The following is a 23,301-nucleotide window of genomic DNA, read 5'->3' as shown; positions in this document are numbered from 1 at the left end:
GGAGGCAGGAATGCTTCCAAACCAGGGGAGGGGGGAGGGCTGCTCTCGTGCTCATCTTCTGCTCCCTGGTTGGCCACTGTGAGAACAGGATGTGCACTAGCTGAGCCACTGGCCTGATCCAGCAAGCTATTCTTGTGTTCTACCTGCAACCAAGGCATCAATCACCACCATCACCACAAGTCCTTCCGGGGCAGGTGGCTCCCACTACTATCCAGTGATGCTCGTTCACTGCGCCCCTGCTGCAAAGTCTGCCCTTCCTGCGCCCAGAGTGACCGCATGGGGTTGTCGAAAAGAAGCAGAGCAGTACGGCCAGTGTTGCTGCCAACCCTGAAGTGTTTTCCTACTGGTTTCTCTGTTTTGTGATTCCGACATCAAGAATCACAAAACAGAGAAACCAGTAGGAGAACACTTCAATCTCCCAGGACATTCTATACAAGATCTCAAAGTAGCTGTTTTACTACAAAGGAATTTCAGAAATAGACTGGAAAGAGAAGCTGCTGAATTGCAACTCATTACCAAACTTAAAACCATGGAGAGACCTGGTTTGAACAAAGACATTGGATTCTTATCCCATTATACATGACTAAGCCATTTCTCACCTTCTCACGCCTTGCCTTTTCCTGTAAGACCTATTACAGTCGTTAAGAGTCGTCAACAGGCTCATCTCAGCTATCTGCCAATCTCCCATTCCCACCACCCTTCTGAGTAATACCCCTCCCCACCTTCTCACTATATAGAAGGATCTGGCAACTTCTGTTTCAGTGTATCTGAAGAAGTGTGCATGCACACAAAAGCTCATACCAAGAACTAACTTAGTTGGTCTTTAAAGTGCTACTGGAAGGATTTTTTTTATTTTAAAGTAAAACCAATACACTCTGCTGGATTAGGAGCCAGGTATCTGCTATTCTTTCACAGAGAATAGTTATTTATCTTTGTTCATAAAAATATTTGTAAATTTTAGACTATAAATATATCATAGAAATGCCAAAGTGGTTTACAATAATATCTCTAAATAATAACAGTATCTAAAAATGAAAACCCAGTGAATCAACTATTATGGAAAAATGTTTTCTTAATTGCCTGCATAAAGTTGGAGGCATGGGAAGCCTTTCAGCAGACATTTACAGGTTGAAACAGAAGGCACCTGCAGCATCTCTATCAGCAAAGCATTCCACAGGACGGGGCTGTCAGCTGAGCTGTCAGATGAGCCTTGTCATCTTGGCTTGTTCAACCTTGTTCAACCAACCTGCAGTTAATCTCAGTGATCAAACTGGGATGTAAGGGTTCAGGTGGTCCCCAAGGGACCCTGGACCAGTGAGTGTTTGATGGCCAGGGAGTGGCGGAGGGGAGTAGACAGAAGCAAAATATAAAAAGGTAAGGGATAAGCAGAGAATTTAAGAGGAGAACTGGAGGAAGCAACAGCCCAAAAAGGAACAAGGAACTTTCTGGAGAGGCTGGGGATGAGTAATAAAAACCTTCTGCACAGGCAAAAACCTGAGCAGACCACAGCTGAAATAAATGGATGGGAAAGAAGTTTACTGAAAGGCCATACAGTGTGAGACAGCTCTTGTCTTGAGCAGATGCCAAATATGGGAATATATGTTACAAATTGAGGGTAACTAGCCAATCGAGTATGTACACATTATGCAAATCCTTCACCAATGTAGATATTTGTTTATAAATATTCCCAGAAGCAAACAGATACAAAATGAATGAGTTAAGCCATTTAAGCTCCGGTTCATCACATTTTTATAGCTTTCCAGGCTTGTTCAGACTTGTAAACACCAGACTACATTTTACAAATATTTTAGTTCGGATATATTTCATACCAATTTTGTCAAATTCTCAAGCTGATTGCTGTGCATCTTTCTCTCCTGCCACCTCCCCCCCAGAGAGGAGGACAGAAAGAGGAGACAAGTTCTGCCAACTACTTCTGTGTTCACACAACAAGACAAGGCTGACTAGGGCTGCAACATCATGATATATCAGCAGCTAAATACTAGTATATGCTGATATATCACGATATCTGGAATGTATCTTGGCTGTTTCTTCCTCCCCACCTTAGGATAAAGGCAGGCAAGCAGCAGCCAAGCACACGGAGCCTGAAAAGCACATTCTCAGGCTTCATGTGTATATCTACCTTTGCCTTCATCCGAGCAGACAGGCTGAGTCTTTCCTCCTGGAGCGACCAACTGCCTGCAGAAGAAAGATGCAGCCTGCCTGCTCAGGTGAAGGCAACTTGAGCTGCTAATACATGGCAGCAGGGGAGCAGCAATGTATCAGCAGCTCAAAAAGTCTGAAACCGGTATTGCAATGTGAACGCCATATCGGTTTCAGACAATAAATCGGATTATCACCCAGCTTTAAGGCTGACTACATTTATTTTCCCATAAGAGAGACCGGAAGGCCACACTCAGTGTCAAGAGCATGCAGCAGAGGAAGCTTGGGTAGGGAACAGATTCTCGGCCCGTAGACTCAAGCAGCTGCCATTCATTAGTGGCTTCTAGGAGTTGGTGTTTCAGCCTTGAGAATGTTCACATAAAATGGATAAGAAGAGCGTTGAATCCCTTTCTGTTTCTGTACTGATAAATGTTGGGTGGTTTATTAAAGTAGGCTCTAAAACAAGCTTCTAAGCAGTAGAACATGTGTGTTGCATGCAGAATGACCTTGAGTTGAATCTCAGATTACCCAAGAGCCTATGATGGAGGATGGTAAATCAACATAGCTAGGAAGTTCCTGTGCCTCAATTGTGGAGGACTCATCTGTGTATGAGATAACCCATCATCTTAGAACTGATCCACTTCACATGAATGCTAAGAAACTATGGCATATTCATTCATGCATACAAATCAACTGTATTTTTCTCTCATGGCAGAGAATGAGCTCTACCAAATGGAGTGGCATTCAGGACAGTCTAAAAACTAGAATATGGAGTCTACAAATATATTTAGGCAAGGCACAATGAAACAGACAAGTTACTTGGTGCAATGTGGGCAGCTGTGTAACCTTCCATTTAAGTTAATGAGGGTGAACAAGGTAAGCCATGATTTTATAGGATTTACCTTCCCTTGGGTCTCTGTCTAATGAGCCAACAAAAGGCCCCACCATAAGGCCAGCTAGATAAATTGCAAGCAAATGTGGGCATTAAAGTGATCCTTTAATTTAATTTCCCTCAGATTTGGGATAAATGCAAGCACCACAAATTATGCAATCCATTAAAAACTAGGTCTTTCATTATGCTTGCTGGGGGTGAAACAGATTTCTCTTCCCCTCCCCCCTCAATAAGCTTACAAAGCTTACCAAGTCAATCCCTTGACAGAAACAAATACGACCACTTAGAAGTCATACAGTGCTTATGAGTATCCAAAATGAATAGGCAGTCCCTGCAGTGCCTTGCTTACCTGGCTTAGGGAAGGAGGCACAGGAACTCTGGTAGATTCCCAGAGCCCTCCCACGACCTTCCCACAGCACAGAAAGCAGCCCTCCACCTTGAAAAGAGGGGTGGTACCAGGGATTCTTGGCTTTATGTGATTTCATGTTTATGCTTGGATGCCCAGAATCAAACACTTGCTTAAGCTGCAAGTTAAAAGGCAAAGGGACCCTTGACCGTTAAGTCCAGTCGCGGACAGCTCTGGGCTTGCGGCGCTCATCTCGCTTTACTGGCTGAGGGAGCCAGCGTTTGTCCGCAGACAGCTTCCAGGTCATGTGGCCAGCATGACTAAGCCACTTCTGGTAAACCAGAGCAGCGTACGGAAACGCCGTTTACCTTCCCGCCAGAGCAGTACCTATTTATCTACTTGCACTTTGACGTGCTTTCAAACTGCTAGGTTGGCAGGAGCTGGGACCGAGCAACGGGAGCTCACCCCATCATGGGGATTCGAATCGCCAACCTTCTGATCAGCAAGCCCTAGGCTCTGTGGTTTAGACCACAGCGCTGAGGCTCCTTGCTTCTACACAGTGCTATTTTTCTTGGAAAATATATACCAGAACTCACCATGGAAGCCTCCTATGTTGTTTTATAATGGCAATAGAGCCCACCTGTACCAGAACTGAGCTCCGATGAGTTCTGGCTGAAAAAAAAGCCCTGCTTCTAAAAAAGAGAGAGGTACATACCAATTATGTTGGCGAACTGTAACAGTTCAAAATACATTACTATTGTAAAAGCACTTTGTTAATTTGAGAGAAACAGAAAAAATACTTTCCTCTCCCATAGAAAATTTACGTAATATTTAATATTTAATTATAATATTTATAATCATCAATACAATTTTTATGCTCCAGTATAAAAGATGCATACTTCACTTTAACTGAAATACAGTACAATGAACTGTATATTCATTAACCAAGAAGACATTCCAGGAACTTGTTTAGACAAGGGTCTAACCTTTGCACATTAACTATTTGTTAATTAAATCTTAGTGGTGTGCTTAAAAAGCATGGAGGTTAATACCACAGCTGTCAACGTTTCACTTTTTTAAAGGGAAATTCCCTTATTCTGAATAGGATTCCTCGCAAGAAAATGGAAAAGTTAACAGCCATGGTTAATACATATTAAGACTCTCTAGCATTAAATGAGACTCTAGGGTCCTAACACTGGGAGGGTCTAGTGAGCAGCCAAAACACAGGCACTCACCTGTACTACCTAACTATTGGGCATTTTCTGTGGTTGATCCCTATTTGTGGATTGCTCTCCCTAGGGAGGCTTGCCTGGAGCCATCATAATATACTTTTAGGTGCCTCTGGCCTTTAACTAGCGCTGGCATAAGCCCAGAATTTCCTGGGATTCGGCCCTCGGAAATAGTGTCGGGCAAAAGTCACTGAAATATTCAGGAAAATCCGGACATATGGCAACCTATGTTGGAAGCATAAACTTTAGTGAATTTCCTTAAATATAGCTCAGAACTCCATTTTTTATTTTTATTTTAGGTTTTGTAAAACAACAACAACTCAACAACTTTGGCCAAAAATAAAAAAGCTCAACAACTTTGGCCAAAACACATACACACAAACAACCCTGCTTAAGCTATCTGTGGCCTTTTCGTTGTGGGTGGGATGTTTTTAATGTATTGCCTCCCAACTTAGTTTTAATGTATCTGTGTTGGGTTTCTTTGGTTGGTTGGTTGGTTGGTTGGTTGGTTGGTTGGTTGGTTAGTTGGTTGTAAATTGATTTGGGTTGCCTTGGGCAAGATAAATCAACTAACAACTTTAATAAAGAAGAAAAAAATAAATAATAATTGCACAAAATGGCTAGATGCTATTTTATGTGATTAATAGATTTGATTCATTTGTCCACTGCTTTTGCTGAAGCAAAAATGTCAATAATTATAATTAGATATACTGCAATGGCATAGAAGAAGAAGAAGAAGAAGAGTTTGGATTTGATATCCCGCCTTTCACTCCCCTTCAGGAGTCTCAAAGCGGCTAACATTCTCCTTTCCCTTCCTCCCCCACAACAAACACTCTGTGAGGTGAGTGGGGCTGAGAGACTTCAGAGAAGTGTGACTGGCCCAAGGTCACCCAGCAGCTGCATGTGGAGGAGCGGGGACACGAACCCGGTTTCCCAGATTTACATGACTACCGCTCTTAACCACTACACCACACTGGCTCTCCAGCTGTGGCACTTTTTAAGAAAAGTGCCAAATTTACACTATTGTACCAATATATGCTAATCATTTTCAGGTTTTGAGCATGTGATATGGTACAAGTATACATATGTGCAACCAACCAAAATATTACTTCAATTTGAATAGAGTATAACACTAATTGACATTGATTATATATAATCATTAAACATACCAGGATAGTTGTCAACATTCATACAATTGCAATTTATAGAAGTTCTAAATATAACACATATGTACACATTGACAAGCATTTAAATAATAAGTCTATTTTAGATATATTTAATATTGCATATGTTCATAGAAACCAAGTAGAAATTAACATATATAATGTTAAAAAGTTTCAATCAGCTTATGCATGCATGTGAAAAAAGCTCAGTGGTAGAGATTCTGGCTGGTATGCAGACAGTCCCAGGTTCTGGGTCAAGTTGCAGCTGCTGCCAAGCCAATACTGAACTGGACTCAGTACAAGGCAACTTCCTATATGTCACTGCATGCTATACCACATTCTCTTGGCTGCACATGCAATGCCATACAGCCCAATCAGCATGTATTAGACCACAAATTGCACAATTCTTTTGTCACTATGCTAACAAGTATCAACTGTGTTAACCTCTGCTTTAACAATCTGTATTATAGACTGTCTCGATTTATTTTTCAAATGATCAAGAAATAAACAAGCAGAGACTATCCACGTGACTAGTTCTGAAGATTAGATGGTTAAAGAGAAGTAGACAAGCAATAAGAACAGGGTAAGCTTAAAAGAAAGAAACTGCTGGAAGTCCCTTGAGAGCATCTTTCACTACTATCAAACTTAGCCCATATTTGTGCTAGATCTTCACTGCACTTCCATAGGAAATGCATCTAGCATTAAAGAACTAGACTCTATCAGCAGCTGAAAATCACAGTTGCTGAAAACTTTCAACAACGTGGTGCCACAGTATGCTATTATGTGATATTATGGTTGCATTCTACACTGTGACAAATATTTGTAAAAACTACTTTTTTCAGTCTTAGTAGAATTTCAGCTATAATTCAAAGAGAAAAGGAAAGACTGAATAAAACAGAAACTAAAAACAATTCAGATATACATCCCATGATACAGGTGAAGGAAAACAGCTTTTAAAAAGCTAAAAGTTTTAAGTCTATGGAATTAAAGGTGTCTGGAAACAAAGATGGATGATTAAATCTGACTATAACACAAAAAACTATGCAATATTTTTTTATGCTGAAGAGTCTGAGCATGCTTGCTTGGGAGCCTTTACTCCATATTTAAGTGGTCACTAGATTATACTTTTAGATTTTATCCTGAAATATCAGGAATAAAGCTCTGTATAAAAAGTCAGGGTTTTAGAAATCCAAGAAGGTACCAGGACACAGGACTCAGACTTTGTTATAAGGCTCTTCTGAATCATGTTTTTTAAAATGTAGGTAAAGCTACCATAGAACCTACTTATACAACAATAAGATAAAATCACTGTTCATGTGATAATGCAAGCTGAAGAGCAATATAATTTCTGCACTTTTGCATGCCATGTGAAGGGCATCAAGAGACAATGAAGATGTGCCACTGTTTGAAGGAAACCTCTCTTTGTGTGTTACAAAATACATAGGACAAATTTCTAAACACCTTATCTCCTTGGAACATTCACCACAGAACCATAGCGTGCCTTCAAACAAATTAGTTTTTGCTTTACAATACAGCTGAAGACTTACACTATCACAAAACACTAATTAAAATATGGACAAACGTATGATTGATAACTGGAGGCTTTCACAATATATGTGGCAGCTATGCAACTTCTGCTCATATTTAGGTCAACATATGGTAATAAATCTCTGACATTTAAAATAACCTCCACTGAAACAATTGTGGAGTATCCTAGCATAATCTGTCTACCCCAAACCACATTTTATCTTATGGTTATGCTAAGTTCTGTTGTTCTGGTGCACTCTTAAAATAATGGTGGGAAATGTACGTGGAAGGAAATTCAGAGGAACATCATTGCCATTTGCTTTACTGAACTGTGGAAAATTTTTCCAAAATACCTATGTAAATATATAGCAAAGCACTAAAGTTTTCCTGTTGTTTCATTTCCTGTGTGTGTGCACCTGCCACACTATGGGAAAGGGAATAACAATTTAGGTGGTGCGGAGGGAGGATAACAGAGAAGTAAATGAGTCATCTTGAGTTGCTGTAAAGAAGGTGTAGTGAGGAAGTGGTAGAGTCATCCCAGAGCCTTCAATGTAGCCTTGCTCCAGAGTTACACTACACTCAAAAATTAAAATGGGCTCTGGCACTCTGGATAGTCACTCAGCACACCTCCCACCACCAGGAAGGGGGGGGGCGTTCTTAAAGTGCAACTGCCTGTACTGCAGAAAGACAACCCCTTTACTAATTCTCCCTGCCACCACCACTGGGTGCTGGGAAGAGCTCTGAGCGGCTGCAGCAGGCAAAGGAGCCATCTATTTAATCGCTCCCCAATCCCCAATGTAGGAGAGTTATTAAACAGATGGCTCCCTTTCTTGAGACAGCTGCTCTGTGTCAAGAGGAAAGGGGGTCAAATATTTAAGCAGCCAACCTACCCAAATGCAGGAATCTGGGTGGGCCCCTTTAAGAACCCTGCTTGTTGCTTGGGCACTGGGGGAGAAAAGAACAGAATGACTCCACAGCAATGAATCAGCCTGTATGATCCCTCTCAATGTCTCAGGCATAGCCTTGCTCTATGTTAGGGACTTCAAGGGGATAAAAATAGTTTCTCTCCCTACTGCAGCGACATGGTGCTCCTCTCTGTGTGGCATCTGCACCACAACTACTGGCTCTGCCTTGTCTCCCAGTAAGCCCATCAGCAACAAAGACATTGGAAAAGCCTCCACAAAGGCACGTTGCCCTGAGTCCCCTCAAATCTGGTGTTGGTCGCCCAAATTCAGTAGTCAGCTTTCAATAAGCATCTCAGATTGCTGCAAGACAGAGAGACTGGAAAATCCCTGGGTCAGATTTCAAGCAAAAATTGTAAGTCTTCCTTCTTTAGAGACTTTACGTTTCCCATATCCATTGCTGTAATGAACACCACTACAACTTATAAACCCAGCAAGTACTTGTGTCTCTGGATACCTTTCAGGATGGCGATAGACAGAACACAGCAGATTATTACTTCTGGTAAGTAACATAGGGAGAAATTTATCATCTCACTCATGAATGTGAATGAAGGCATGGCTCATCAAGCGGCATTTACTGGCAAGACAAATTTTTCATAGAAGTCCTAACCTAAAAATAATTTTAGGGCAAGCCCACTTCCATTAATCATCTCCAAGCATTCAGCACTTTTCTTGGCACTAATGGACTGTTGACATCTTAAAACTTTGTCTGGATAGTGTATGAAGGTATCTAGCAACTACTTAATTTCATATTCTCATAAATTGGTGGGGGTTAGGGGGATGAAAGAGAAGAACAAGGCATGCAGATCCTGAAAATTTGAAGCAGTTAAGGTAGATGGTTCCAATAGATTAAAACTGGTAAAATGCAATGGTATTCTGACTGGAGATTCTCAAGGCAGGCAATTTTAATAGGTATTAGCACCCAGATCTCAAGAGAAAGCTCCTATAAGTCCACAAAGAGGATTTTCTAAACTTAGTGTGATTGTTTTTTTAGCTTCTTTATTTTCAATTTCCTTAGATGCATTTCAGTCTACAAAAAAATGAAATAGAATATATCTTCTGCAGGAAGTGCATAGGGCTATAATTATTTTATTGTTTCTACAATTCCAGGAAGGCAGCAAAGTGAGCTGCGTTTGCTTGTGCAAGGCTGCTCTAATCTAAAGGTGCTGAAACTGTAAGAAGCAGGCTACCATCTCCTCTGAAAATATTACCAGACTTTGTGCAATTAAAAAGCAGAAAAGAGGGACAAATATAGGTGTATTCTGCTACTGTTAGAGGAACAGACACAGGTGGGGGTGGGGTCGGCAAACTACGGCCCGGGGGCCGGATGCAGCCTGAAAGGGTCGCGAATCCAGCCTGCACAGCCATTTGAAAAGTGTCTGAGTCCGAAAGGCCGCGTCAGTGTTTACCTCAACGTGGCATGGGGCAGCAAGCATATGTAAAATCCAACGCAGCCTTTCATTCATTGAGCCACCCCTGACACGCAGCCACCCATGGCTCCCACAGCAGCAGGGGGCTGAGCAGAGAGCAAAGCAGGAGGGAGCAGTGAGGGGGCCGGTGGCTTCAGTGAGCTTGTGGGGCTGACACTGAGGCTGCAGCTGAAGCTGGGCTTCCTCTTGCATGAGGTACTGCTGCTCGGCTCCTTCCTGGGGCGGCGGCTGCTCTGGCCGTTGCTCTCGCCCTGCCCAGGGGACAGGATCCGGATGAGTCACTGCTTCCTGGCCAAGGGAAGGCAGAGAAGGAGGCAAGGTCTCTACACCTGGACAGACGGTGGACCGGCCCCCGGCCCTTCTCCCTTCATTGTCTGCCGCCCGCCCGCTTCAGAGGCACCTGGCCAAAGCCCTCTTTCTCTCTGCCTGGGGCGGCGGGCCGGGAGGTGGTGGCTTCGGTGGCAGCGGCAGCTGCTGTCCCTGCCCAGGTTGAGGCCTGTGGCATTGGCAAGGCTTGAGGAAGGGGAAGGGAGTAGCAAGGGGGCTGGCGGGAAGTCAGAGCCGGTGCTTGGGCCCTCCTCCCAGGGACTGTGGCTGTGGGGACTCCTGACTACAGCTCTTCCTCCCCCCTTCAAAATATAGTCCGGCCCCTCACAAGGTCTGAGGGACAGTGAACCGGCCCCCTGCTAAAAACGTTTGAAGACCCCTGGTCCAAATCATAGACTTCCAGGAAAATCCTCTTAAGGAGGACATGCACCATCACCTCCCCCAAGGCAGATGGTTACTTCTCCCTCCTCCACTTACACGCATTACTCATTTCCTGGATCCTATAAGGTTACAGCATTCTTTACAAATATACTTTATATCTGGAACACAAGTACAAAATGACAGAAGCTGCTTACTCTGGAAAATCAAATAGCTGCTAAATCCACAAGGCACCCACTACTAGCATATAAAACGTTAGCTCCAGGACACTCAGGCACACACTGATATACAGCATATTTAAAGCCACACATATGGAGAAATTGGCATGTGAAGACTTCCCTTGTGCTTACTCCCTCATGTGCTCTGCATGGTCCTTCAACCCTCTGGAGCAGATTCCAAGTGAAGACGGGGAGAAGGGTCTAGTGGGGAAGTCTTGCTGTGAGATCAGGAGTCCATTCCATTGATGCACGGACAGCAATTGATACAACCCAAATCTGTGAAACTGTCAAAGGGTTAGCTTGGCCCTCTCAAGCCACTCAAGCAAGTACTTAATTAGAACACAATATTAAGCGGTGGCCGGCATTTTTAAATTTCCCAGTATGTGCTGCTACTTTTGAAAGAAAAAAATTAGGAGTGATTAATACAAAAGGAACACACAGTGATAGCAGAGCAGCAGCTTACAACAGACAACATTTTCATTTCCTGGATTCTCTGATTTTAGTGAGGATTTAAATTTCTCAGTGATTTGTGCTAATAGCATTAATGTCTGCACTCACACATAAAAAGTGTGTATTTATTCATGTACTGAGGACAATTATCTTTGCCCTCTAACTGTGGGTTAGTTATTGCAATGAGTTTTAGTGTACAGTACTTAGTTTGGATTGTATTTGTCTCTGTAAACCACCCAAATAACTTAAGTTATATGGGTGGTATACAAATGTAATAAATAAATAGTTTTAACTTAATTGTATTCATGAATAAGAAGCAAGCGTAGGTTGCACAATTAAAGAGGCTGAATATTGACCTTGCATACATTCACACACCCTGGATAATAGTTACAGTGGTACCTCGGGTTACATATGCTTCAGGTTACAGACTCCGCTAACCCAGAAATAGTACCTTGGGTTAAGAACTTTGCTTCAGGATGAGAACAGAAATCGTGCTCCAGCAGCATGGCAGCAGCAGGAGGCCCCATTAGCTAAAGTGGTGCTTCAGGTTAAGAACAGTTTCAGGTTAAGAACAGACCTCCGGAATGAATTAAATTCTTAACCCAAGGTACCACTGTATTAGGAAACAGCGGGTGGGTAATGAGAACCGCTAATGCACAAGATATCCCCCCCCCTCTGCCCCAACACCTCCCCAAATCTGTTGTGGGTGGGTTCCCCAACCCTCCAATCATCACACATACAGTGAAGGAAAAAAGTATTTGATCCCCTGCTAAATTTGCCCATTTGCCCTCTGACGAAGAAATGACCAGTCCATAAATTTAATGGTAGGTTTATTGTAGCTGTGAGAGACAGAATAACAACAGGAAAAACCCCAGAAACCCAGAAGACAAAAGTCAGAGACTGATGTGCATTATAATGAGTGAAGTAAGTATTTGATCCCCTATCAACCAGCCAGATGTCAGGCTACCTGGTATCTTCACTGTATGTAATGATCTGAGATTAGAAGAACCTGCTGTAAGGGAGAGGTCTTACCTGTAATCCCATCTGTATAAAAGAAACCTGGCGACAGAAGCAATCCAGATTCCAAACTAGCCACCATGACCAAGACCAAAGAGCTGTCCAAGGATGTCAAGGACAAGATTGTAGACCTGCACATGGCTGGACTGAGCTACAAGACTATTGCCAAGCAGCTTGGTGAGAAGGTGACAACAGTTGGTGCAATAATTCGCAAATGGAAGAAACACAAAATATAGGGAGATTTGGGGCAGAAAAATGAAACTGATAAGAAAGGATAAAAAAATTCCTTCCAGTAGCACCTTAAAGACCAACTGAGTTAGTTCTTGGTATGAGCTTTCGTGTGCATGCACACTTCTTCAGATACACACACGAAAGCTCATACCAAGAACTAACTTAGTTGGTCTTTAAGGTGCTACTGGAAGGAATTTTTTTTATTTTGACTATGGCAGACCAACACGGCTACCTATCTGTAACTGATAAGAAAGGACTAAATCCTCCTTTCCCCCACATGCTATGGGGATCAGAATTGAGCCGTTATTATTACGGATTAAATTTGTTAGCTGCTTGTCTTATACAAGGCAACTCAAAAGTGACTTACAACCAAAAACACCCCCCACACACACACACATAGATATATTAAAACCAAGAAGAAAACATATTAAAAGTATTCCACCCTACTACAGCTCCTATTTTTAAAAAGAGAGAAAAAGGGCAGACATGAATTCATACTTGGTTTAATCAGGGATTTTTCAGACAGAACTCACTGGATTTGCGTGCTGACAGCTGTCAGCTGGGTCCCGGAAGTGGGAGGAGAGACTTGATCAGCCTCAGCAAAGCTCTGCTGCACCTCCAGCTCACCAGGGAGGCAGAGGTGAGCCAGAGGCGCAGTGGGGCTTTGCTGAGGCTCTTCAACCTCCCAGCTAACAGCTGATGTGCGGGAAACCTGGAAGAGCAAGTAGGAGATTGTTAAACTGCTCCACTGAGGCACAGGCAGCTACCCACCCCGCAATGGAGCAGTATAAGGAAGTCGCCACCTGTGCCTCAGCAGTGGCGAAGCTGCATGCTCCGCTACCGGGGGCAGAGAGCACGTGGGGGTGTGGCACACATCCCGGTGACGTGGTACACCGCCCGTAAGAGCGTGGCACATGTCCTGGGGCCTGGCACACTGTCTGTGGGGTTGTGGCACCCGGCGCATGGGAGGGGTGCGCAGCGCGTGTCCGGGGAGGCCGCTGTGATGGCACCCTACTGGAATAGTAGTGCCGGGGGCGGTCCGCTCCCTACACACTCCCGTTCCTCCGCCAGTGTGCCTCAGCCACCTTCGCATGGGTGGGCAGACTGCCTCTTTCTCCTGGGAGGAAGAAGCAGTCAACCTGCCCCTCGCCTGCCTGTGCAAAGGTGGATGAAGCAGCCCTGCAAACAGAGTGTGACAGGCTCCATTCCCATGACTGCCTCAGCTACAGATACATACATATGGGGCAGGGTTGGACAATACATTTGATACTATTTCTAAAATGAAGCTACTGACTTCTTAAATATGAAGCTCCTACACATAACAAAATTGCTGAGAAGGTTATGGGGATAAGAAGAGAAAAGACATTTAAAACAAGTCCAAAATCTAGTGTGCAGTATTGGAAGCAGTGTTAGAAACCTCAGATATAAATTTATTGCCAAATGGCACCTTAAGCCTAGGTTATGGTCACCACAACGGAATGTCTAGGCCCCATTTTCTTCCAAATAAGGTTGGCTGTTATTATCATTATTCCTTTCATTTCTATACCACCTTATATTTTAAAGGAAAAATCTCAAGCCCCACATCTTTGGAATGACCTTCCCTGCCACTCCCCAGCTTTCGTTCCACTAGAAACTGAAGATATCAGCTTGACTTTAGCCAAGTCTTTGGAGAGGGGCGTTAGGTACACTACAACGCCAGAATGTTGATCTGTTGCTGCTGTTTGTGCTTTAATTTGGATTTTGCACAATTTTACTTTTTGTCTTTGTTTTTATGAAGTTTATGTGCCATATTTCCATCCTGGCACCATTGGGTTAAAGGCAGATGATATGTATTTTAAATAAATACCGTATTGGCCTGAGTGTAAGTCTCACTTTCCCCCCAAATTCCAACTGTGAAAAGTGTGGCTTATATTCACAACCTTACGGCATGCAGCCAGGAGCATGGGGTGAACCGCGCCAGGAGCATGGCAAAGCAGCGCCCGCCCCATGCGTAGTCCCCCGTCCTCTCCCCAGAGCAAGGAAGGGGAAAGGCCGCCGGCAACGCAGCGTGGCTCCCATCCCCAATATGCAGCCAGGAGCAGCGAGGAATGGAGAAGCTTATATTTGGGTATTTTTTCTTTCCTCTCCTTCAATTTTAAAGGTGCGGCTTATATTCGGGCCAATATGGTATATGAACGTTGAAATAAAAGCTTCTTGCACCCTTTATGGTTGCCCCCTGCTTACACTGTGCATTTTGCATTGCATTTATGACTTGGCAGCTTCCAGGCCCTGCAGAAGGCATTCTCTTAATATCCGCAACAGTGAGCTGACCTAAGCACCCACCACCACCAAACTCAAGATCACAGAGCTCTTCTCTACAGCAGGTCAAGCTGGTAAACAGAATTCCTTTATTTTATTCTCAACATTCAATTGTGGAAAAACTATGGAAAAGAAAAACCTATGGCAAACATATTTAATAAGAACTGGACTCAAGAACGACTCCTTTTACCAAACTACATACATTTAGTTTAAAACGCAGGGACTACCTCCAATCAAGTGCAAGTGATACGGAACTATTACACACTGATACGAAACGAGCCCTCTATTTTCAAAGGGCAGCATTCAGCAGAAGTGTTAAATTTTACAATTCACATGCCAAGCTAAAAGAAAATACATTCCAACCATGATAGATAAGGTGTGCTTGCCAACACATGGGCAAAATGAAGTGAATTAAGGAAGTGACACCCACTTGTAAAGGAATCTCCTCATTTCCTGGCATGTCTTAATGGATACATTGTATTTCTGCACGTGGGAGAAATATTGCAGAGCCATCAGATGAGCTTGAGTACATGAAGTGCTCAGCCATGTGTGCAGAAGAGGTCTTGTGAAAATATAGATCTCTATGAAAGCTTATGCATAGGGAACTAAAATCAAGGAAGCATCTAGTGTAGAAGGTTTATAACCTAGACCAGTGGTTTTCAACCTTTTTGAGTCCACGGCTACCTTGGACAACCACATTTATTTCTGCGGCTCCCCTGGGGGAGCCACTTACACTGGGTTTCTATTACAGTAAGTGGAGAGTCCCCCATTTCGCCCCACCCCTTTTCAGCACCATTTTTGGCACGTGTGTAATTGGGAGCGCATGTGTCTAAGGAAACACAAACAACACCGCTGCTGTGCAGGGCTGAGTTGACAAACATGGCAGCCCCAGCCTGCCTTTCCCTAAACTAGTGTACACGTAGTGGGGAGAGGGGCGCAGAGGGCAAAACAGGATTAAGATCGGAAGCAGAAATGTTTTGTCATTTCCGGGGGAAGAAAAGCAAGAAACACACAACACAGGACACACATGCAAATATGGTTCTTTCCTGCAACGTCCTCCCTGTCCCCATAAAGCTGGGCGACTGTTAAGGAGGAGGGGGTTACCTGGGAGGAGAGGTAGAGAAGAAAAGAAAAGAGGATAGGGATGCTGTGTGTAGAAGGAGAGAGGAACATAGAAGACACTCCTCACTTTCAGGGTTATTTTTAAATCCCTCCTTATAGAGCACATACACATCCAGGCACACAACCATGAAGCTACTTGGTTATTTTCTTGCATTCCTCAAGCCCTCTGTATAAAACTAAGGAACTGTTAGTTATTGAAGTGGAGGATTTTTGTTACTGTGTGTATGGAGATTTAAGAAGATAAAAGCCACTCAAAAGGGTTTCCCCACTTCTTTTGCCAGTGCAAGTTAAAGCTGCAGACTCCCCTGAATGCTCCTCAGAGAGAAAGAGAGAGATAATGCAGGAAGATATGGACTACAAGTTAATGAAAAACGCTCCCCCGGCTCCCCTGAATGTTCCTCAAGTCACCTCAGGGTGCCACAGCATACCGGTTGAAAACCAATGGCCTAGACCAATGTCCTGCCCTACAATGAAATGAAGCAGTGTATCACTCTTGCTCAGATACACATACACTCATAGCGCTATCCCACACTTGAAGCCACTGCAGGCGAAGCAAGCACCAATAAATGAACCAATCGTGATATTCTGCTTGCAAACCTTCTCTCTCTCCAGAAGTTGCTAGAATGTGCCCCTTATAAGACAAAGATTACAGTTAGGTACAGTTTTAGCAGCATGTAGCATCACTGGGTGTTCATAAAAGGCTCAAGAGCCCCACAATTCCAGACAATTTCTAGAGCAAGTAGGAAGTCATGATATCAGAGAAGAAAGTAGGGTGGGACGAAGAGGACCGCATATCAAGGTAATGATTTTTCCTAATCCACAGATCTGCACATGCAATAATAGGATGCACACAATAATGCGTACACACACTCCAAACAGATGGCTAGCACAGAGTTTATAAACCTCAAGCACATTGGACAATACCATCCACTTCCACAAATTACCAAGACCACATGCAGACAAGTTATGACCACCAGCAGTTGCCCAGGGTCAAGATTTGTGCCTAAGAGGCTGGAATGTTCACAGCTAGCAAAGTGTACAATGGCTGATTCTTTACTTTGAGAGTTGCAGTGTCCCCTTCTACAGACAGAAGGCTTGCCTATAAAGATATTTAGTGCAAAATACCCATTAACTTTGACAATAACTTGTAGGTTATATGATGAGGCTGATAGGAGTGGGGGGGAAGAGAAAACAGAATTGCAATCAGACCTAACATCCTATTTTCTATAATGGCCTGCTGGCAATTTTAGACATACTATAACTAACAGGATCAGCTCTAGGACTATCCATTTTTAATAGTTAGCATTGTTAGGGTCAAGAATTATGGAAATCCCTAAAACTGAGGACAGAAAATCTCTTTACTATATGCAGGGCAGATGAGGCTCTGCCATGAGCTAATCCATTTTTAGAGAGAGCCAACTATAAAGATGCAGAAAAGTAGAGCAAAAGCAGTTTCCCATTAACTTTGCACAGCCAAGTCCCACTTCATTTCAGAAGTATTTGGATGAACATATAAAAGGACAACTAAAGTTAGATGCAGCTTCATTTGAAATGAATGAAAATGTAAGAGTTCTTCAACAAAGTAATTAAGGATTATTTTCACATCCATACATAAGTAGCTCAGATCTTTGAGGAATAGATCTGAACCATTCTCCCCACCCCTTCCACCACTTTCATGAACAATCTTTTCTTACAACCCCACTTTCCTCCCTAGTGTATTTTAATACTTCATTGTTGGTCAGTTTAACATATGAATGGTCTATTATTGCTACAAAAATAGCATTGTTTTGTTGGAATGTTCAAATGCCAGTACATTAAAATAAGATCATGTTAGCTAGAGTCTTAATCAAAAGGACACTTACAATATGACCCCCAGGGCAGACATTAGAATCATGATCCTTAATTGCCACATCATGCCAGACTTGTCCTCTTAAAGGCAAAGGACAGGAAAGCATTTTAATCCTATCTTGTTGCTGTTGTTGTTGGGCCAATTTTCCTGCCTTCCTAAAACCAACACACATAGCATTTAACTTAGAAGGTCTAAACTGTTCACCGACATACCAAAATAAGCATCAAGACACCAAAAGGAAAGAAGGCACTTTGTTGCCAAAATATAGTCATCCACAGCTTTGCACAGAAAGTGCTTATAATTTTAGCTTTAACACAGATGGACGGTATTTCAAGACTGCTCACTCCCCCTTACAGAGAACAGTTGAAATTCAAGATATCCTTTGAGTTAGGTCCAAGTCTATGCAGAGTCAAACATACAAAAACCTCTTGAAATGAATGGGCTTAGGCATGCTTAGATTCACAAGTGATCAGGCGGCACATTTTCTAAATGTAACAATAATGCCCCTATTGCAGGCAAAAATCCTGCAAACATTCATCCTAAAAAGATGAACTCACACAAATTGCTGAACTGCCCAAGAATGAGCTGTTTCATCCCAAGATAGCTTAATTAGCCCTCTCCACAATCACTACAAGCAGGGCTACCTAGGGGCCATATTGCACTACAGGGAGAAGGGATCAAGACTTCACGAAGATCTCTTTCTTTGCAGCTTGCATTTGATGTTTTAATATTTGTTTCGTTTTTCTGTAAAGGACTTTGTATGTTTCACCTGTAATATATAGCACCTAAATATATTAAATAAATAATATTGTCCTGCCTCTGGTAATGAGTTTGGCTGCACATCAAATGAAGATGTATGACAGAATGAGAGATGACAAAGATTTTCACTCTCATACATAACTTCAGACATTGAGAGTGTCTACAGCCAAAGTGACACTGACTCAGAGTACGCAAGTTGGATCAGGGATTAGCTGATTGTGTAAGCATAAAGGTAAAGAGAACCCTGACCATTAAGTCCAGTCACGGATGACACTGGGGTTGCAGCGCTCATCTTGCTTTACTGGCCATTTGTCCGCAGACAGCTTCCGGGTCATGTGGCCAGCATTACTAAGCCGCTTCTGGCGAACCAAAGCAGCACACGGAAACGCCGTTTACCTTCCTGCAGGAGCGGTACCTATTTATCTACTTGCACTTTGACGTGCTTTCGAACTGCTAGGTTGGCAGGAGCAGGAACCGAGCAATGGGAGGACCTTCTGCAGGATCTAATCATCGTACTAAAAAAGTACAATGTAAAAAGAGGAAGAGTGTTATAGCATAACATTCTATTGCAATACTTTTAATTGGATCTTGGTTGTAAACCCTTCAGGGATAAACCCTTCAGACAAGGCAGACTTTAAAGCAATGCTAAAATAATGCCAGGTAAACAAAGAAAAAACAACAACAAAACCAACCATTTCATGATTATTCCTAGAAATATCCCAATAAAGAAAGTTATATACCACCAGCTGAAATTTTGGCTGTCAAAAGCTTCTTCCCCTCCCCCAAGCAGGACGTGGCTGCCCTGGACACTTCTGGGAATCATAGAATCAGAGTGACTGAATATATTTTATTAAATCCAGAGGCCACCAGTGAATTGGCTGGGGTGAAATCACAGACACACACTTGGGAAACAGCAGCAGATGGGTCCTCTCTCATTCTTAAAGTTGTGTTGTTATGCTTTCTTCTCATGTTTCCAGTACCTCTAGTGGGTATAGGACAAGTAGAAAGTTCACCTGTTGAATTTCTGCTTATGATTCAACCCTCTCCCTAAGAAAGGGATGGTTTTAAGTAAACTTACTGAATTAACTGTGGCAAATGCAGTCCAGCTGAAGTTTTAGAAATTGCACTAAACAGTAACGTTTTCTGTATGAAACTTCCCACCCCAATCTTAGAAGACAATTTTTTTTCACAATTATGTTGATCCAGTAAACAATCCATTTCCAAAGAAGCTAGGCTAAAAACAGAACTACAAATCAGGAAGTCCCCTGTCTCATGAACTTACTAGGGGGCCTCAGGCAAGTCACTCTACCATACAGCCCTAAATACAGCATGGGGATAACCTTGCAGAGTTACATCAAGGTAATGCATGAAAAGGACCACAAATACCAAGTACAAAGGGAGCAGTGCGACTAAGATGATAAAAGGTCTGAAAACCAAGCCTTATGAGGAACAATTGAAGGAGTTAGGTATGCTTAGTCTGGAGAAGAGAAGACTGAGAGGTGATATGAAAGCCATCTTCAAAAATTTGAAGAGATGTCTCATGGAAGATGGAGCAAACTTATTTTATGCTGCTCTAGAGGGTAGGATCCAACCCCATGGATTCAAACTGCAAGTAAGGACTAAGCATTAGGAAGAACTTCCAGATGTTAAGCGCTGTTTTACAGCAAAATGGATTCCCATGGAAGCTGATGGACTCTCTTTCATTGGAAGTTATTAAGCAGAGGTGAGACAGCCATTTGTCAGGGATCCTTTGCTGAGATTCCTGCATTGCAGGGGGTTGGACTAAATGACCCTCGTGAGTTCCTATTAACCTCATGATTCTTTGAGTGCCCTGCACTCAAAGAACGTAACAGCAAGAATTAAAAAACAGGTTTTATTTATTTATTCCAAAACATCCACACACACACACAGTATATGCAGTACCCGCTACTGAGAAATGCCAAGTATTCTCTATCTAAACTGATATTGCAGAACGGAATAGTGAACACAGGTATTGCATTCTGTCAAAGAGACTGCATTCTTTTAAGTTAATATTGGCTAAAGCAAATATTTCTTTATTCTTTTTTACTGCGAAGAGAAGCAGAAGCCTACCAGTTTTTAAAGCATACTTTGCAGTGAATGTGTATGTGGGGGACAGGCCCATACAGCTGATTGGCTAGACTGTTCTGACTAATTTAAACTATGTCCCATTGGGTTACTGCAACACAGAATTCTTGTCTGACTAAGCAAATAACTTGAGATAATTCCCAAGGCTGAATCTTGGCTGTTCCCATTCCAGAGTTGAAAGAAAGTATTTTCAGACAAAAGCAGAAGTCAGACATACGCAGAGAGAAATGAATAATATTGTCAGCACTGCTAAGTCCTTTACATATCCCTCTGGCATCAAAAACTTACAGTCAAACCACGGTTGTTGAATGCAATCCATTGCGGAAGACTGTTCGACTTTTGAAACATTTGACAACTGAGGTGTGAAATGTTTTGAAACATTTGACAACTCCAGCCGAAGCCGCATTTGGGTTGCGAAAAACGTTTGAAAACCGGAGCATTTACTTCCAGGTTTTTGGCATTCGGGGGCCAAAACATTCGAAAATGGAGCCATTTGAGAACCAAGGTTTGACTGTATCAGGTTTGTGGGGCTACCGAGAGCCTGTCTTGGTAACATTAGAAGGACGTGTTACAAGACAAAGAAAATTCACAGAATTGCATAAAAACTGTCCAAACCTGCACATATCTAATAAATGCTTGATGTGACCATATAATCCTGGTGAACAAGCAGTAATTATTTTTACAGGGACAGAATAAGTGCAAAGCAAAGCATTTATAAAGGGAAATTTGCAAACTGCCTTCTGTCCCTTTTGGAGACGAGAGGCAGTAATCATCATCTGAAGAGGCAACAGCATGTTCAAGTAACAGCAGCTCATTCCAACAGAACATGTTACTTACCATTTCTTAGTGCACTCAACCATTAGTTCCTGGTAAGAGGCCACAAACTGGAACTTGGATGCATGTTTTCCAACACGTTGCAGTCTTTTCCATACTGAAGCCATGATAATAAGCAGCTAAAAAAGCCAAAGCCCCAACAGATGTAGAAAGTCTCAGGTTGAGCAAGGCAGGTATAATAGTTTGTTTGTGCTAAGCAAGCTACATGTAAATCTAATAAAAACAATGGAGGCAGAAGATGTTGAAAGGATGCTCAGGATGCATGTTCCGGATATCCCCTTCCCATAGTAAATCTTCTTTTTAGTGAGCAGCACATTGTTGAGTGGGTACAATCATGAACCACGACAAGGAGAAAATGCAAGCGCAAGGAAGTTTCCTCATAGAGTCATCCTTCTTCTTCATGGGCTCAAATGAGGTTCAGGCTGTCAGACTGGAAAGCAAAACAGAATTCAAGTGAGGCAGTGGCTGTATGTGCTGTATCTGATAATGTTACAATTGTGGGAAATTTCTTATGTGCTTTTCATATGGCATTCATGGACCCGCAAGACTGTACACATGAGAGAGAGGAAAAGAGACCCACACCCCTTACCAAACCCTCATAGAGAGGGAGAGAAATGCAGAAGCAATTTCAGGAATGCAAGCCACAAGTCTGTCTGGAAACAAACCAATCAGTTATTTTAGCAGCACACTCATCCTCCCAAACAACTTAAACAAAATGCAAAAAATCAGGAGGGCCACGCTCCAGCATCTCTTGGAAGCCGGGCTACATATGGAGGCGCTGCCAATAGTACGCACAGAGGGAGCTGCGAGAAGTTCTTTGTTTCCATGCTGATGACAAAAAGGTGTAACAGTTGTTTCTTCCCTCATCACCTTTCTACAGGGGAATCTGTGCATATTGGGAAAGTCCGAGCATGCTGGCGGTGCTGGCGTTGCAATAGCAGCAGCAGGCAGTTAGACTGAGGGTGCAAGAGGGCAAAAGACCTTTCCTGAGCTTCAGCAGCTTAGGGCAGCGATATCCTTTTCCTCCGCCGAATAGCAAACAGATCCCCTTCCATCTGTGGCGCTACTTTCCAGCCACGAAAACAAGGCAGGGGCTGTACGGAAAGTGCAGCTATTTACTTCATCTGGACAGGGGAAGAGGGAAGGGAAAGCGCAGCAGAAGCAGCAGCAGCAGCCGGAGCCTCCATGGGCAGGAGGCCGGCGAGGGGCGAGGGGAGCGGGTGGCGAGCAGAGGCCGCTTCTTTCGCCGCCGGGCGACCTCTCCTGCTCCAGACCTTTCCCCGCTTCGCGAGACACCTCGCCTGCTGCATTGTGTCTGCCCGCCTCGCTTGAGGGGCGCTCCCGACACTCGGCTCTGGCGCGGGTGAAGGCGAGGGCTCGGCTGCTGCTGCTGCCCCTTCTCCATCCCCGGCGCTGAGGGACCTCGGAGGGGCGGGCGGGCGGGCGGGGGACGCGCGGAGAAGCCGCAGGGCGACGGCGGGCAGGGATGTGGCGCTCGCCCTGCCGCCGCCTCCGCCTCTTACCTTCTTCCCGCCGCTCCAGCCCTCGCTCCGGGCCAGGCGAGGGGCTGCGTGGGGCTGTCACACACCCCGGCCAGGGCTGGGGCTGCCCATGGCAACCGCGCGGCAGCCGCTGACCCGCCTCGCTCCAGGCAGAAAAGGGTGAAATAAGAAAGCCCCGGCCAGGGAGGCGGCGGCGGCGGCGGCGCTGCTTCTCCTCCTCCGGGACCCCGAAGCAGCAGCGGCAGCAGCTCCGGCTCCTCGCATTCCACAGCCGCCACCCTCCCGCTGCCAGAGGTGCGCACCTCACACCAACTTTCGCCCAGCAGGCGCAACCGAACCGGCGCCGCTCGGAGCACGCCATTGGCAAAACGGGCGGGAGCCCTCCCCAAGCCGGCGAGCGCATTGGTCGCGGGGCCGCGTCGATCATTGGCCGCAAGGCGCGCGGGGGGGGGAGCGGAGGGTAAAGCGAAACCCTCCTCGCAAGTGAAGAGGCGGGGTCGG

General features: G+C 43.9%; 1 protein-coding gene across 4 annotated transcripts in view; it reads right to left on the bottom strand.

Moving 5' to 3' along the window:
• EHBP1 (EH domain binding protein 1) overlaps nt 1-23,094 on the bottom strand; it is a 280,836-nt gene extending 257,742 nt beyond the window's left edge. For 2 of the 4 annotated variants that reach the window (XM_082215743.1, XM_082215742.1), the window contains exons 1-2: nt 22,822-23,093; nt 21,302-21,728 (exon numbers count right to left, since the gene is read on the bottom strand). In XM_082215743.1, the coding sequence (XP_082071869.1) occupies nt 21,302-21,405 (104 nt within the window). In that variant the 5' untranslated portion in view covers nt 21,406-21,728; nt 22,822-23,093. Of the gene's footprint in view, nt 1-21,301; nt 21,729-22,821 lie in introns of all 4 variants that reach the window. The other 2 variants (XM_082215741.1, XM_082215744.1) reach the window with 2 other exon arrangements.
• Nucleotides 23,095-23,301: the final 207 nt, after the last annotated feature.

This window comes from Podarcis vaucheri (assembly GCF_965113315.1).
Source record: "Podarcis vaucheri genome assembly, chromosome: 3".
Lineage (NCBI taxonomy): Eukaryota > Metazoa > Chordata > Lepidosauria > Squamata > Lacertidae > Podarcis > Podarcis vaucheri.
Note: the sequence above shows the minus strand (reverse complement) of the source record. Positions and strands in the feature narration are given on the sequence as shown.